General features: G+C 47.2%; 1 protein-coding gene across 1 annotated transcript in view; it reads right to left on the bottom strand.

Annotated features, from left to right (window-relative positions):
* The window catches only part of GAS6 (growth arrest specific 6), a 35,383-nt gene extending 23,373 nt beyond the window's left edge, over positions 1 to 12,010 (bottom strand). The window contains exons 1-2 of the mRNA XM_032199642.1: positions 11,941 to 12,010; positions 11,643 to 11,809 (exon numbers count right to left, since the gene is read on the bottom strand). Of these exons, the coding sequence (XP_032055533.1) occupies positions 11,643 to 11,809; positions 11,941 to 12,010 (237 nt within the window). The remainder of the gene's footprint in view (positions 1 to 11,642; positions 11,810 to 11,940) is intronic.
* Between the last annotated feature and the right edge of the window lie 5,366 nt (positions 12,011 to 17,376).

The raw sequence follows: 17,376 nt of genomic DNA, 5'->3' as shown, positions 1-17,376 counted from the left end.
GCACCATCCAAATATTCAGCTGAAATCATGAAAACCTCTACGAAGAAGCAGCAGCCCAAGCTTAACTTAATTTTCAATTCCAACAAGAGGGTAATAGGCTTAGCATCCTTTGGGGCTGAGCTTTGCAGTATCTCTTTGGGTTAACAAACTGAATGTGGAGCTCAGAACTCACTACATTCCCAATATTTTTTTAATTATTTCAACCTTTTTTCAATATTTCTCCTTTATTCAGTATACAGACTGTATTCTTATAGGAAAGACCAAGGTAGCTACTTATTTTCGTCGCGCAAATAACCTTCCAAAGGCAAACTCACAGGACATTGATTCGATGATAGCTTGTGGTGTCAGCAAAAAGAGAACCCACAGAGCCTCTGCCATTGCTCCCCATCTGCTCAGTGAAACCCCACGCCACTGTGCCACCACGAGCTGCATTTCATGAGGCAGGTAGCAGAGGGAAGCAACTTCAGTGGGAGGCTACTAACAGAAACTTAGCCTCTCTTTCCATATCTTCCTCATTTCCTTACAATTACACAAAGCTACTTTCTGACCACTAACACTTCTCCAGATCTACAGGACCTATTACTATATAGATAATCCTCGTTCCTGTGCGATTAACTTTTCACTTTTCTCGCCAATCAATTTTCATTACAACAGGCTTCTGGAAATACCATGACAACGTTATTTCCATTCAGCCAAAAAGACTGATAAGAAGTGAAGGATGAATGATCTTCCACCTTGGGGAAAGGACCTTGCTTAAACTCTAGGTAGCAGCCTCTTTAAAACAAGCAAACAAAACTGATCAGAAGATTGCCTGGTTAAAAATTCAGCTTGTGCCTAACTTGCACAGAAAGATGGCCAGGTTTGAATTATTTCCAGTGTAAGCACTCGATTCTGCAACGCCTTTTCAGACTTCTGTGCTGTATTAAGTCTTAATGACCCACAGATGTCGGGGAAGATGAGATCCCTCAGCCCTGCACAGATCAGGTCCCTGGTAAAAGTCATCTTTCCTCCACCAGAAGTCTTCGTTGCTACTTTCAGGATCCAAGAAAAACACCAGGAAAAATGCTCTGAGGCTTGCTAGCAAGAAGCCTGCTAACAAGAAGATTCCCAGTAGCTATTTGGCCGTTTTCTCAGCTCCTCACCTTGTATTTCAGGCTCACTGAGCATCTCGCCATCCAGAAAGCCACGCAGGAGTCACAGGATCAAAATGCAGGAGGGAATTGTAAGATGGGGAGAGAAATGTTTGCCTTTCCATCCAGTGCTGAGCTCACCAAGCTCTCCAAGCAGTAACACCTCCGTGCAGACAAGAGGAAGGCAAAGGTGCTCAGGCCAGCGCCTCACAGGAGCACCAACCTCTGTAAGACCTTCAAGGGCCTGGCCTCTGGAGACCTGCAGCGTGCAGGCCCACTTTCAGTGAGGGTTACAGGTGACAAGACATCTGCCACCAGCAGCACAGCTCAGCTGAGGCCTCAGGTGGAGAGGGAGAAACAGCAGAGACCGGGAATTGCCTCACATCTGCAAGGCCCTGGCCTCACAGCCAAGTTGAAAACATGGCACGGGGCCCGGCCCTCCAGACAGGTTCGTGCCTGCTGTTTGCAGCTCAGTGCAAGAGACCTTTTCTTTCCTGTCCAGGAGGCAGAGCTGTGAGATTTAACAGAGATTTAAGCACTACAGCCCCCACCCTTGCCACACAAACCCAAGTGCATGCTATGGAAGTACAGACACACCTTTTGATGCCTTAAACACAACGCTTGGGCTCCAGCATTCAACAGTGGTGCAAGACCTAGGCGTGCACACTTTTGTTTTGGGGTAGAGTGACACCAAATATTTTTTCAGGGGGCTAAGAAGTTCCTCTCCCACCCACCTCCACAGCTAGCCTTATAACGCAGTCGCTACGACCCTTAGTGTGGGTATCTAAAATGGGAAGAGAGCTTAAGTCTGTAACCTCTGCACAGAGAACAACAAAGCAAAGCAAGCCACCGCCGACAAAGCACAAAGCTCCAGGTTGTTCAGTGTGTTTTTCTTTAATTTAATTTAATTTTATGTCATGTTGTGTTACTTCAAGTGTTAATTTCAAGAGCAGTAACCTGAAGGTACGGATCTGTCCCAGGGCTGTGGAGCTGACGGGGCAGAAGTATCAACGTCAGCCTGCCAAAGGAAACCTACCCTAAGCTCATGACCTCTTTTCAGCTCGATGGCCAAACCTTTTCTTAGTGCTAAAATCCAGAAGTCTGTGAAATTATACAGGGTATGCTGCGTTTTCAGAGAAGATGGAAGAACGTGAAATCAAGCAGCCCTTCCATGAGTCACGGTGTATAAATAGCCCTTCCGAAACCATAACAATGACCCCGTCTACACCAGCAAAATGTTCTCACTATTGCTTACAGCAATTGGCAAGGCCGGGAACCTCAGCCAGGAGGGCCTGCCAACTGCTTCTGTTTGCTTTGTTTGAGCACCAGGTCAGGTAATCCCGATCGGGGCTGAACCTAATCAGAGCCTTGTCTGAGCTGCCGCAGCAGCAGATAACCATCTACACGAGGACCTCATCGACTCGCATTAGCAATGGTAATTTCTGAAAAAGCATTTGCTTAGTGCAGACAGGCTGCTCCGTCTCTGGCAACTCCCAAGTTGCTGATATTATGAAAAGCAGAGCGAATAAAAGCCGCAGCAAATTCAGGCCTCCTTCAGACACTGCAGAGAAGCATGGAAAGGCACAAGTCCAACTCATTTTGCCTTCGCGGCTCTGCTTCTCGACGAAAATTTGCCTCCAGAAATAAAATGCCGAGAAACAAAGCCTGTGTCAGAACACATGGCTTTGCCTACCAGCACAAAATCTGTCTTCAGCACAACTGCTGCTTTTGTAGAGCATTTGCTGAGTAACTCGTAGCTGACGTGCGTGTCGTGCTGCCTCTCAGGCTGCAGTGACAGCTCCCACACCATGCCCTTTTCTCATTTCCATATAGTGACTCTCCCTTTTTCTCCTTTCAGTACTGGATGTTTGACGTGGGCATGGCACAACCTCTTTATTTATAAATACACTTCGTCTTTCCGCACTGCGGGCCTGCAAAGAGATGGCCAAACATAATTGTCTGTAAGTTATTGTTTAACTTGGGTGTGCAGTTATACCAACCACTGCTCGACTGCTGTAACTTGGGAATGCAAATCTCATTAATGCTCAGGAGCGCCCTGCATTGTTTTTTAAACCGGGCTCTTGCTGCATGGCAAATCTCATGCTGAATGATTAGGCCTACCTCCCAAACAACGTGATTAACCAGTCCTACAATTCAGAATTTTAACTCTATAGAAACCCTAGGTATAGAAATTAAGCTCCAGTCAATGCCATGTGGCTTGCACAAGCTTTGCCTCTCCGTGTGAGGAGCTCAACCAGGTCAGTTTGCCTCCTGTTTTGCTTTGGAGCAATGTGCATTCTCCACGCAAAGAATAAAGAGAGCTTCTCCCCCCAATCCAGCAAGCAAGGCCCTAGAGAACCAAGTGGGTCATGCTACAACCCAACAGCAGCCTCAAAGTCTTATCTCCCATGACCACAGTTAAATTGGTTAGGGCAGCTTTGAGATTTTGTGTCCATTTTCACATTGCCCAGCTATTCTGATGCACAAAGCCTATGAGTGCCCCTTCCCCTGAGTTGCTGATCTTTCCAAACAAGACCATCAGCAGTAGTACCTGTTTCATAGAGATGAGGCACCCCTGTGCAATCTTGAAGACTGGAAACCAAAAGGATCTGTTACCTCACCCTCTGAGAGGCAGGACTGCTTTTCCCACCTCAGCAAAAGATGTTGCGCCGCGGTGAGGAAAAACACAGCAATGATTAGAATGCACAATCACAGGAAAAAAAAAAAAAAGTAATGAAAGGAAAGAAAAGAAGGGGAAAAAAATGTTCATGTGTGTCCAGCCAAGCAAAACACAGATACTTGACATTTGTAGGGCATGCAGGGAGATTATTTCTATATGCAGCCTGAGGCAGGGCTTGATTGGACAATAACAACGTGAAATCAATGCAACCAGTGCTGAGGACCTAATATTCCAAGAAAAATCACTGGAAGAGTGTTTCCAATGAGTGGGTTGCATGCTTTAAAATTATTCTGAATGCTCTCCAATCACAAATGCCTTGAGGTTTTCTCCATTGCTACAAGACTTAAAGGCTACTTTCCCTCCAGCTGTATTGATGTGCAATTTGGAAAGAGGATCCCAATTTGAGAACAGATTTTCACTCAGCGTTGCTTGTTCGAATCCTCATTGCAATAGTTATAATCCTTTTAAATGTGGTTCAACTCATGCTTGCTTATAAGCTTTAGGCAAATTAAACACAACTGAATCTGAAAAAACCCTACCATACTCCTTGACACTATGTGACACTCCATGGCACTCTCCATGACACCAAATAGTGTCATTACTCTGCAATTATTTGCTGTATTTAAAATAAAACAGATTATACGTCCCATCCAATGTGATTTAAATGTTTGTGATCTCTCTTACAGCTTCTGTAACGTTTCATCCACTGAAGTGAGAAAATACTGCATTTTTCACCCCCTTCCTGTAATCTAGAGGCATTGTAAATTGCTCCTTAGGATTTTGCATAAATGCAGCTGTTGCAACTCACAACAACAACATTCAGCCACTTTCAGGCACGGCCAGATTTTGCCTTAGTGTGGACAGGCGAGCAGGAATGGGGAAGTGACATCTGAGACAACATTAGGCCCTTGTGACAGAATCCGATCTTACACTTCCCTGTTCATTATTTTAATAACTAAGTAACTTTTGCATTTCTGTTCCTGTCCCACACATTTTCTTGGAACTGACCTCGGACTCGTTGTTCCAATGGTCAGCCAAATGTGGTAGCTCTCCGGATGCATGTGATTTGGTACAGTGCAACCAGGATGCATTCTCCTTCTGCCTCTTAATGTGTGCACCCCAATGTCCTGACTGGTAGCGTAACATGAAGCAGAATGAAGGCAACACCAACATTTGCCCCTCTTCCTGGGTTTCCACCTCACTTTCCAACTTTACCTTTCCTGTGGGTCGCAGTGCTGTTGCTCAAAGGAGCAGGAAGAAAACCCCAAACAGTAAATAAGGGAACTTCCCAACAGGCATTCTGCATGTGTAAAGAGCCTCTAGAACAGCAAGTTAAAACTGTGAGTGGAGGAGAAGTGAAGAGGAAGAATCCCTTCCCACTCCTTCCACAGGTTCTGTTTTCAAATTGCCACGGTTTTGGTGACTTAGCATTGCTGAATTACTTCATTGTGGACTGCACTATGAGAAAACAAATGTTGCTGCTGCTGCTTTTGTAGCTGTCCTGCCTTGACACTTTCCCCTCTTCATACCCCAGCTCTTTGTCCCGCAGCCTCCAGAGCAGCCGTGCAGTGTGCACCGCCCTTGCCATGTCCCTTCTCAGTTTCTTCTGAACCTCTGATGCTGGCTCCGTTCTTGTTCTTCATGCCTATTGGAAAGTAATTGCTCATAATTCATTAAGTTCATTTAGAGTTTGGAGCGCACATGAACCGCAACTGCCAGTTTGTACAGTTTCAATGTTTCCCTTACCTGATTCTCAAGCAGCTGTACTAACACAGTCTATTAATTCCTGGTAGGCTGTTCCTCATTTTTTAATTTAAAAAGCAAACAAAGCAAGCCCGTAACCACAAAACTGTTGTCTTTATTTAATTGGCTTTCTTCCTCTCTCACACACTTTTTAAAACCTATTGTATTCTGCTAAAAAACTCCTGACTTACCCAAACCTTATCTGCTTTTTCCATTGCCCTGCTCCTTGCCCCAAACCTGCACAATCCCCCTGCTTCAATTTACCATTCTTAACATCTTTTTCCATGCTAGCTTCAAGCAGCCCCTTGGTGTAGTATCAGCCACGATTGTTTTCTCTTGCCGCCCCCCTCCTGCTCCATGGGCAGTGCAGCGTGGAGTACTTCCACGATGGGCTGCTTCAGTATTTCCAGTCCTATTCTGCACTCCTGGGCTCAATTCACACGAGTGGAAACAGATAAAGATCAAGTGGGCACAAGTCCAGCAGAGCTGACGGAGCTTTGTCTGCTTCCACCAGCTGCAAACTTCGCTCTCCCTTCTCAATAACCTTTGATAACGCAGCCTTTAGCTAACGACTGCCTCCTAAGGCAGGCGGCAGTACTTTTGTCACCCTCCTGCTACCAAACTCCACTACCTCAACCAAACCCTGTGTCCTCACCACCACAAACAGGGATGCATCTTGCTGCACTGTCCCAGTCTGTCTTCCAGAGCAGTTAGGCCCACTAACGCTTGGTATAAATCCCTTCCATCCTTTGTTTCCTGTATAAAAAACTAAAGGGAGAAGGAAGAGAGGGAAGGGAGAACCTGGTGCATCCCCAGATCTCATCCCAGCTATGCTACGCCTCCATGGCATAAAGCTGGACACTCAAACTTTTCTACTTCCTTCTTCCCTCCTTCAAGTCATTCCTGGACAAAAGTCTAAATGTCCTCACATTTTCTTTCTCCAAATCTATTGAACAGGTAGCAGTGTGCCTAGGAATCCATTCTTCCATACACTGAATCCAAACAGGTTAAATCCTCAAGCCCAGAGCTCTCTGGTAACTCTTTCCCTCTCTCAGATGAATTCTGCAAGAAGAAGAGACATAAAAATCTAGACCAGTTATAAATCCAGCTCTTCCTCCACACTGCCAAAACGCCATAACAAATCGATACACTTTGGCAAGAATTTTTGCTGCAAATAAACCCAGATTTTTGCCTGGATATAGAACGAAATATTCTATGCAGGGATGATGACATCTCTATTTAGAGATGATATCAGGGTTATTCATGTCTAGACAGCACAACATTCACTAAATTACTCAAAGAAATTTTACACTGCTTAACTTCCCCACTTCACTCTCCTCCTACATGCCTTCATGCTTTTGTTATTAGTATTTACAAACGTGCATCTGTCTTGGTGTTCTGAGAAATAAGACCTAAATGTTGCTTGCCATGCATTCTTCCCACAAGATCAGAGTGAAGTCTGGACTACCCCAGTCGATGTGTGCAGCCCATCTGTGCTACCATGACCACGCCACGTCACGGAATAAGTAAAGAAATAAAAAAGGACCCATAGCATTGTGAAAAACAACCCAACTGAGCGTTATACCCTACACATTGCTTCATCTGCATCTCAGATTCCTGATAAACCCAGCCCAGAAGAAAGATTGCTGGCACTGCTGGATGTTTTGTCAGGATCAGCAACTTTCAAGCCATGGCTGCGAAACGCCCCAAGTAGCCTGGTCAGATCTCCCTGCTGACCCTGGGGGACAGGACAAGAGACCTCCTGCATCCCTCTCAGACCAAGTGTTCCTGCAGTTCTGTGCCAGTGCTTTCTGCACCTGATTTTAACATCAGATTGCATGTGAGTCTCTCAGAAAGCAACAGAAGTTTTCATGCAATCAGACACTTGTTTTGCACGTGTCTGAAAAGCAACTGGCTTTCCGTGATGCCCTGTTGTGGGGCAAATCCACAAAGAGCACACACAGGTGGCCAGGCTGACCTGCATCCTCATTTTGTGGTGGGCCTGACTGCTTTCAAAGCATTCACCGTGGCAATTTCAATGGCAGACTGCAGCTCTTCAACACTAACAGCAGCAAACACGACGAGCAGCGGCAAACAGATGCTGTGCTGATAAGCCGCAGTCCGAAATGATGAGGCTGCACTCAAACATCTTCGCTAGGCTGAGCCTTTCAAAACAGAGAAAATCCTTGCACAAGGTCCCTCTTTTGCTGTATTTACTCTGTAGTGAAATAAATCCAGTGTTTTCCAAGAACACCAGCAGCCACGTTCCCTTCTGCCCTTTGTTTTACATGCTCGGATAGCCGCATTTTTAGAACAGGTCAACCAAATTCCAGAGCACTTTATCAGTCAGTTAACAAGCTGCAATACCTTGACTGCATACCAAGGTCAAATATTTCTGCAGCACTGCTTTTTATAAGGCCTCATCAACATTTGAGAAGAGATAACATCCTTATCTCCACATCCAAGATATTTTGTAACATCACCCATCCATCACACCTCAAATATCTTTTTAATAGGCTGCATTTAGGAACATAATAGGCTCATACCTCCCATGAAGATGCTTTCCACCCTTATTTTTTCCCAACATGGTGTCTTTTCATTTTCCTGCTTGGTATCCCTAGCCTGAAAGACATTAAAACACAGGGGCCTTCCCAGAAGCCTGCAGTAATACCTAAGGACATTATAATCAGCTCCATGAACAAGATAGGCTGCAAGACTCATTAGCCAAGGCTCACACTTGTTTTTACCATGTATAGTCATACAACTAGCACGGACTGAGTTTTGTTCAGCCTCCTAAAAAAAAAAACAACAACCCACAATCTAAAAATGTTTCAATTGATCTTCCTTCCTCCAGTCTGGGTGAGCTGATATTTATATTTTCCGTAACATAAAAGACAAAAGCTGCGTTGGCCTGCAAATGAATGGCCATTTGGCCCCACCTAACTCGCTATTATTAGCGGCTGATGTAAGTAATTGCACATGTGGCCACACTCGCATGCAGGTTTCAGAAAATGCCCTTCTTCTGCTCACCGCTTGCAGATGTCCCTTTGAGAAGGTGGTCGCTGGATCAATGAAAGCCTGATGCAGAAGAAGTGTGCTCTGGTACAGGCACATGTCATTTTGTTCCTACATGCTGGCCTGCCCACTAGATAGGTGCCTTGCCATACCACACTGTTCTTGGCAAGGTGTCACCGTTGGCTGGATCAAGCCTTGGTTTTACCTGGGATGCATCACGCAAGCTGTCCTGCAGCCTTGCTTCATCTTACCTCAACTTCTGGAGCTGCCTGATCGAACTGGTTAATGTCATTTCACATCACAACCTGAAGTCTTAGGTCTTTGCAGTGGGTTAACTCTGGTAGGCAGCAGCTCGCTGTCACAGGACGGGGGAGGAGGAAAAGAAGAGCAAAAGCAAGAAAACTTGGGGGTCAAGATAAAAACTGCTTAGTAAGCGAAAGAGAAGTGGGAGAAGAGAGAAAGAAAACAAAGCAGAACAAGTGACCCACCGCCTCCAGGTAGATTGATGCCCAGCCAGATGCTGAGCAAAAGAGGGCCAGCCTCCCTGACCCCAATTCCTTTCCCATTGTAGTGCTGATCATGATGCTAGGTGGCATGGAACAGCTCTTTGGGCAGTCTGGGTCACCTGCCTGGCTGTGCCCCCTGCCAGCCTCTTGCACACCCCCAGCCTGTTCACAGAAGGGCTGAGAGCCTTGCAGAGAAGGCCTTGACGTTGTTCTAGCTTTGTTCACCAACAGCTGAAACACGGGAGTGTTATCAGCATTGTTCTGGTCACAGACCAACAACACGGCACCATACGGGCTTCTGTGAAGAAAACGAACTCCATCCCAGCCAGACCCAGTGCAGTCTTGAAATTAGGCCTCAAAATTCCCTTCACACAACCGTAGGAGAAGTAAGAGCAGCGTGGCTTGTAAGACCCATACATTTTGTTAGACTGTATGATGGGCAACCAGGGATGAGAGACAAAGCTGCTGTGCTCAGGAGACAAAAAAATCAGGAGACAGGGGTAGACCTGACAGTGAGATGAGCAACATGCAGGTGTGTTCCCCATGGCTGGCCCACCACAAGGTTACCCACAGGGCTCCGTGCAAGACGAGAAGTGCTGCAGCTCTCTCTTTCTGATGCCACCTCAGCAGTCAGCCTCTGCGACCACACTAAGCCAGCAGAGACAAAAATTTCAGCCCTCCTACACACAAGAAATCAACAGCTGTCAACTGTAATCTGTGCATTTTCCCCAGTCAATAAAAAGTCCTCGCCTAACCAACGTGGTCCAGCTGCAACCCGACCACATGCTGAAGCGTGACTGCAGATACCGTAACTCCTCGAACTGCTAGGCCTTGGTTTTTCAACAGTTTTCATCATTCCCCAGTGAACTCTCTCTCGGCTCTCTTCCTTCTTCTATCAGTCACCAGGACTGGGTGCAAATGCAGCAGCAGGGAGATGGCAACGTGTTAACTCCCCGGTGTTTAAGGGAGACCTCCGTTACCTCCGATGCATGGTAAGATGTGAAAAGATGAAGTCAGTGAGGAAAATCCTCTGTCCGTCGACGCCACAGACACTGCCAGATGAGTAGTCATCTGTGCCTTACAAAGCCCTGAAGGCTTCCAGTGTTTGTAACAATAACAGTATCTCGTGCACATGGCCTCTGCCACTACTTATTAGAAAGCTGCTAATGAACAGGGCCATCAGCCCCCCGGGCAGGAGGTGCTACGGCTGCTTCCCAGGCAAATTCAAGCAACGTGACAGCAAGGAGCTGCCTGTAGCAAGCTCTACAGATGTACTGCCTGTAGCAAGCTCTTGGGAGCTCTGTGTCTCCGAAGAGAAGGTGGGGGTTGTACTGCTACAAAATACAGTACTTTGGTGTAACAGTGCATGTAAAATAAGCAAGGGGGCACAGATGCTTGAAGCTCATCCAGCTTCGGTGGTATTTCTTCAGAGGTTTCCGGAACTAGAGACTTAGCAGTAACGAAGGGAATGCACAAAAAATTAAATCCTTTGCAATGACAGGAAGTTTTGTTTGTCCTACAGAACGTGCTCCGATGGCATGTCTGGATCTTAGAGAATTTCTGTCAGACACCGAACCCAAATAATTTAATTCTTTTCATTAGAGAACTGAATGTTTGTTTGTTTTTTCTAATATGTAAAATACCAAGTATAGCTAAAAACTCCTGACATATTTACACAGCCTGCCACCCTCTACACTGATCTATCAGTGTCACCCACCTCTGGCAGCTTCCTTGGTCGGAAGCCAGTCAGCCAAGCTGGTGACCTCACATCACCTTTTTTTTCCTGAACGCCACAAAATCCCATCTGGGAGGCGTTTCGTCCCGTGCAGTGGATATTTACACTGTCAGCTCCGTGCCATAAGGACGGCCAGGAAGAAAAGCTCGCTGCCGTCCACAGCGCCTTGTGAGATGGATGTGCCAGCTGGGAGCTGCCTCATGAAGCACACATGTCAAGACTTGCCCGAAACGTAACACATCTGCTCCGCAGTCCCTCCCTCGCCTCCGGTGCGTGTGCCCTGTGTACAAACACTTGCACACGCGCTGCCTCCGTCCTGTCATCTCCCGGAGGTGCCGCACCATTAGCGGGAAGGCTCTGCACAGCGTCGGGCTTTTCCATCTGAGCCCTGTGGAAAACCGTGCTAAATCCCTGCAGGGTCACCTCTGCAAGGAGAATCTGAGACTGGAGGCAGGGAGGAGAGGGGGTGAAGGGTAGCTGGGTGTGCAGCTGAGCTTCGTCAAGCATCTCGGCGGCATCCATAGGGCAAAGAGGCTGGCTCTTGGTGCAGGTGGAGCTGCGGGTCCTGGGGCGCACAGCAGCACCGCATCCCTGTACGCGGGCTCCCCTGCTTTCGTGGTGACAGCTCCTGAACCCACTGCTCCCTAAAACTGCTGAGCATGACCCGAGGGGCTGCCGAACCCCTTCTGAGACACCTCTGCTCGGGCACACCGCTTGGTGAGGGCATCGCACCCACCTGGGGAGGCAAGCAGGGCGGCGAGGCGCCCGGGCTGGGGGGCTGCAGAGCCTGCTCCCTCCCAGGGGTCAGTTGTGGGGTCTCCTCCCCAGCTTACCGTCTCGGGGTCGTTCTCGAAGACCTCCCGGGCCTCCTCCTTGCTGCAGCGCTCCTCCACGCACTCCCTCTCCAGGTGCCCTTGCTTGGCCTCCTCAAACACCTGGTAGGCTCGCCGCTGCCTCTGCCGCAGGAACTGGGCAGCCTCGGGGGCTCGCAGCAGCACGGCTGAGGACGAGGACGAGGAGGAGGAGGAAGAAGAAGAAAGGAGGCAGCAGTCAGCAGCCTTGCGGGAGAGGGAAGGGGCTGTCCCCGTGTCCCCGTGTGTGTCCCCAAGAAGCCGCCCGGGGGGTACTCACTCTGCGAGGAGTCCGCCGCCAGCAGCACCAGCAGCAGGGCGGCACCCAGGGGCGCCGCGGGCTGCGCCATGGCGGCGGCCGGGGCCGGGGCCGAAGCCGGGGCCGTGGCCGGGGCCGGGGCCGGTGTCGGAGCGGAGCGGCTCGGGGCGGGCGCTGCTGTGGGATCGCGGAGCCTGCCGAGCCCAGCAGGGAGCCGCTCGCCCATCCTACACAACCGCTCCCCCAGCCGCCGAGCCGCGGGACACCCCCGTCCCCTCCCTCCATCCCTCCCTCCCTCCTCCTCCTCTCTCCTCCCCTCCGCAAAGGTGGAAGGCAGCGCCAGAGCCGGCCGGGGTCTGCTTGAATTAATAAACGTGTTCACCTCTCCACACACAAGCCTTCCCGGTGTGTTTTCTTCACGGTTAAACATTAGGATTACAGTAGGGTTTTAGGGTGGGTGAGTGAGGTGAGGGGTGTGGAGGCGCTGCGCCACTGCGCCACACGCCGCGCTGACAGACCGCCACCACAGCTCCCTGTCATGGGGGCTTGGAGGGTCCCAGCGCCTGGGGACCCCCAGAGCCGCAGTGGGGATGGTTCTAGGCTTAAAAATTATGTATAGATTAGATATAAGGAAGAAATTCTAGAGGGTGGTGAGGCACTGGCACAGGCTGCCCAGAGGAGCTGTGGCTGCCCCATCCCTGGAGGTGCTCAAGGCCAGGCTGGATGGGGCTGCGGGCAGCCTGCTCTGGTGGGAAGTGTCCCTGCCCATGGCAGGGGGGTGGAATTAAATAATTTTTAAGGTCCCTTCCAACCCAAACCATTCTGTGATTTTATGATTCTATGATTCCATGAAGTTTTCCAACGTAACTTTAGTATTTTGGTATATCCAATAGACACTTTGTGTCCCCACAATAATTTACGGCATATAGAGTATAACTAACATAAACAATATGTTTGTATTACATCTGGTTGAAGTAAATTAAATGGAAACACAAGCGGCAGCCTGCTAGCTCAAAGGAAGCATCCCTAGGCTGGTGTCCTCTGCCTGGCAATGGCCAAATGCTGACATATGAGATACAAAATATAAACCAGCACCGAGTGCTCTTTTCTTTCTGTTTTCAGCATCTGAAGGGCAGCGGAGGAGCTCCCTTGGGTAAAAATTGTGGTCGCTGTCATGCTGACAAATGTGCTTCTCCATCAATTTGTCAAACAGCTTTTCGATCCATTTGTACTTCTGGCCTCTAGGAGTGGCAGCAAGGTCCCAAGTGTGCACGAAACCTGGACAGGAGATAATTCTAATAATTCTGTAGGATACCTTGAATTTCTGTCTTCTAAGAGTGAGTTATCATGCCCCTTTTGTCTTCACTGTCCACGTCCAGCCTGAAATGAAGGGGCTGTGCCTCTTTTCATTTCACTCACACAGCAGGAACTCTCCACCCTTTTTAGTGTGTGTATATTTTCTGCCAGGTTACTGTGCTGAATCATCTCAGGGAAAGGGCAAAGAAGTGAATGATGAAGAGTGCCACTGCAGCAGTAAGTACATAGGTTGCTGTGGGACTGCAGCCTGTGCTTCTCATACTGAGTCAGCATTCCCCATCTTTATTTTCATCTTTCTTCTTCTCTTTTCCACTTATATTTCTCTTCGGATGAAGTGGACAAAACTACATGCAAGATGGAGAACTACATTCAAGATAAGGGTTTACTATATTTAAGCAATGGCACCGTGCTGCTTTTGTCTCTTTTTTTTTTTTTTTTTTTTTTCTTTCCTTACTATTTTAATGGGTTCCTTTTTACCTCCAGACCTGTTATTTTCAAGAAGCTTTGAACAAAAGGCCTGAGTGGAGATGCTGTTTTACCATAGATACACACTGTAAGGTTTGCCTTCCGTGGGTGCATCACTTTGCATGTACCTATATTACTTTTCATTTATTTTTTTATCGCCCTGCCACTTTAAAAGTGCTATCAAGCGATACTGCCAAGTTAATCTAACAGCAACTTACTACCAAAACAGGTCATCCCACTCTTCCTTCCCTCTACACTTCTCCCCACACTGTCCCTGGATACACAGTTCTCTGCCACCTTTTTTAAGGTTTTGTCACTGATTTGACCTTCTCTCAGCAAGCCAGTTCAGCTCACTAAGCCAGCAGAAAACTCTTCCTTTTTCTAAGAGTCTTTCACAACTCTTGATTGCCGGTTTAAGCTCAACTGTTCAGAGGAATTTTGTGTGATCCGCAAACCATCATCATGGTGTTGAACTTCTCCATAAAGTTTCTGAATATGTTAAGCAGCAGAGATTTTTGTGGGTTCTGGAAACTGCTTTATATTGTGTAATCTAGTGGTGACTTTCCTTTCTTTTGGTCACTTTTTCATCCCTTTATTCATAAGAACACACTTTGAGATCCTATGCTGAAAGACCAGGTCAAAAGCTTTTTGCAAATTCAGGTATATCATATTATCAGAATCATCCTTCTCCACATAAAGGAGTCGCTCCATGAACCTCTAATGGAATTGAAAAACATGATTTCCTCCTTGACGTGTAATGCTGATTCTTCTCCAACATGTCACTGAGGCTATCAATCCTACTCTTTATTATAGCTTCCAGTAAGTTGCTTGGCGCAGACCTCAGAAACTGACTTGGACGTGCCCTGAGGTCCTTCTGACAGTCACAGTTTCCACCTTCCATTCTTCTGGCACTGTGGGATTTCAGGCAGATTTAAGCAGTGAGTTACACAGAGCAAAGCTTCATTTTCTTCAGGATTCACAGGTTAATACCAGCTGATCTCAGCTACTGCCGCGAGGTCTCAGGGAATGTAAAAGTCTGGATAGAAAAATACTGCAGAAAATACTAACAGAACATTACAGGAACTGCTTGTACTCTCAGCACATTATCATTTTCGACCCCCTTTTGTCTTCCAAGTAGTGTTATCTTGGCACAGACATTTCCAGATGTAAATCCGAGCTTGTAGGGTTAAATTCTATTGATTACTGGCACTACTAATAAGAAATGTGCTCCAAATATCACAGACTTAATATATCACTTGAGAAAAGTGATAAAAGATACCGCAAGAAGGTGTTAGAGAGAAGTCATTGCTATGGAGTGCAGTAAAATTTGTTATAAACAAGAAAAGCTCCTGCAACTTCTTCCTTCCTTCCTTCCTTCCTTCCTGGGAAGCTCTGAACTGCCATCTCCTCCGTGTCTGCCTTGGTTCCAGCTCAATGGGATTTCCTTGCGTTAGAGGTCAGATCTGTGACTGAAAATGGCTTTAGGCACCAGCAAACCCACATGCCAACCTAGGCAGTGGCACTCCCTCTACTGCGAGCAAGGAGCTGTGCAAACTTGCAGGCACCACCGTCCTGCACTGACCACCCCTCCGACTAAATGGCACCAAGCAAAAGCAGCGAACCTCCTGCCCCAAGCTGAAGAAGAGGTTGCAGATAAGGAGGGGAAGCTGCAGGAGGTCCTTGCATAACCCAGTCTGCTTTTCACTTCTTTGAAAAGAATAGCTTTGCCTTCCCCCGTTTGGGGAAAATGGCTCTTGGAGCCGTGGGATGCAGACATTAGACTGGGGAGTTAAGTGCTGTGCTGAGGAAGCCCCGCTCCTTTGCCACACACCTGCCTTTGCACATGCATTACCCAGCTAAGGACAGCCCCAGAGGATCCTGAGACAACTGCTGATGCAGAAGAGCCGGGCTTTTAGCACAGCCCTTGGTTTCCTTTTCAAAAATGGAGCTTGAAACATGTCAGCTGCACTTAATGTCTGGGTGGGAAATGAATCAAAGCAGACCAAAAGTGTGAAGTGTTCGTACTGTCCAGAACAGAAAGTTGAAAGAGTTAAAAAAAAAAATAGGATGCAAGCCTTCTAAAAAGATTTCAAGGCTCTCAGCATAACAACGGGTGGTCGTGCAGCTCCACTGAAGGGTTGTACTAATGCGTGTGTGAAACCTTATTCAAAGATACAGTTTGGTGTAGAATGAGGACAGGGGTGAAAAGAGATCTGCCAGAACGATGAGAAACTTGAACTGAAAGCTATTAGAAGAACCCATGGTTTCATTCAGGCTTTCTCAGATCCCTGGATGAATATGAAAAATTGCTCCCCTCTCCCCTCTTCCAAATACAAATCCTTGCTGGCACCGCACAGCCAAGTATGTTTGTTTAGATTAAGCCAATGTTTTTGAGGGAGGATGTGAAATTTCACGAAGAGATCTCTAATAATGCCAATGGCATAAATACCTCTTAAACAGCATGTTCGAATTAAACATTTCCTAATAAAAAACAAACACAGAAAAAGTCCCTTTATACCATTTAACTCTTCTGAGCAAACAGAGTGTGTTAATTTTCAAAACACACTTAATTTTGCTGGAGGAAGAAATGGATGAGAAGACTAAGCAAACGGAGGCTCAAGAGAAAGAAAAGCACTTGGATAAAGAAGGGGAGCTGGATGCACGGAGGAAGATGCGGGAGAAAGGTTAGTTATCTTTCATAATTTACTCACACTGAACTTCATAACAGACTCTCTAGATGGTATCTCCACACTGAAACATTGCACCAACACAGAAGGAGATGTTTTCTCTCTTCCCCAGCATCACCGTCCCTGGGGTGTTTGAGGAAAGGTTGGACGTGGTGCTTGGGGACATGGGTTAGTGGGTGACAGTGGTGGTAGGGGTTGGTTGGACCAGATGATCTTGGAGCTCTTTTCCAGTCTTAATTATTCTGATTCTCATCCCTGTGGATAGGTTAATTGCATGCTGGGTTAACAGCTTGGGGCAACCCTGTGTAGGCATATGGAGCCCATTTCTGACTTAGGGTGAAGACAAGAGTCCAACAAGCCAGAATCCCAAAGCAGGCTCTCTGAACATTAAGGAAGGTGTGAGTGACATCAGGCATTTCATCAGCAGTGCAAGTGGATGTGATTTGTCTTAGGCCAGCTCTATATTAGGGTATTATGGCCCTCAGGGGGGTTTCTTCATGGTTTCTGTTCTTACGCATTCCACTTGAGCTTGTTTTCTGGGGGATTTTAATTGATTGAATAAAGCCTGAAATAAATATAAATAAATTCAGTGGTGACATAAGAGTCAAAGAACATTGCAGACAAATATTGAGAACAAATATAAGCCTGCACAGTGTGTTATGCCCTACAAAATGCCAGCGGGGATAAGAGGAGCTGGTGAATGGACGTGTGGAGAGATAATGTGAGTGTGAGCTGTCCCTGGGGCAGCAGGGAGTGTGCTGATATTTCCACTACTGCCTTTCAATGGGCTTCTTATCAGAAGGGCACGATGTATTCTTTATCGTGCTCATTAACGCAGAGCAATGAGGATGCAACTTAAAAATCACTTGATGGAAAAAAGTTGGCTTCTTGGAAGTCAGTGGCTAACCTCCCAGCTGTAACACGATGCAAAAGGGATGGTGAGCGAGGAAGCCGCGGTTGGTTTTCACGAGATGTGGCTCTGGCAAGT

This window comes from Aythya fuligula, chromosome 1 (genome assembly GCF_009819795.1).
Source record: "Aythya fuligula isolate bAytFul2 chromosome 1, bAytFul2.pri, whole genome shotgun sequence".
Classification (NCBI taxonomy): Eukaryota; Metazoa; Chordata; class Aves; order Anseriformes; family Anatidae; genus Aythya; species Aythya fuligula.
The sequence above is the reverse complement of the archived record's forward strand: the minus strand, read 5'-3'. Positions and strand labels throughout refer to the sequence as shown.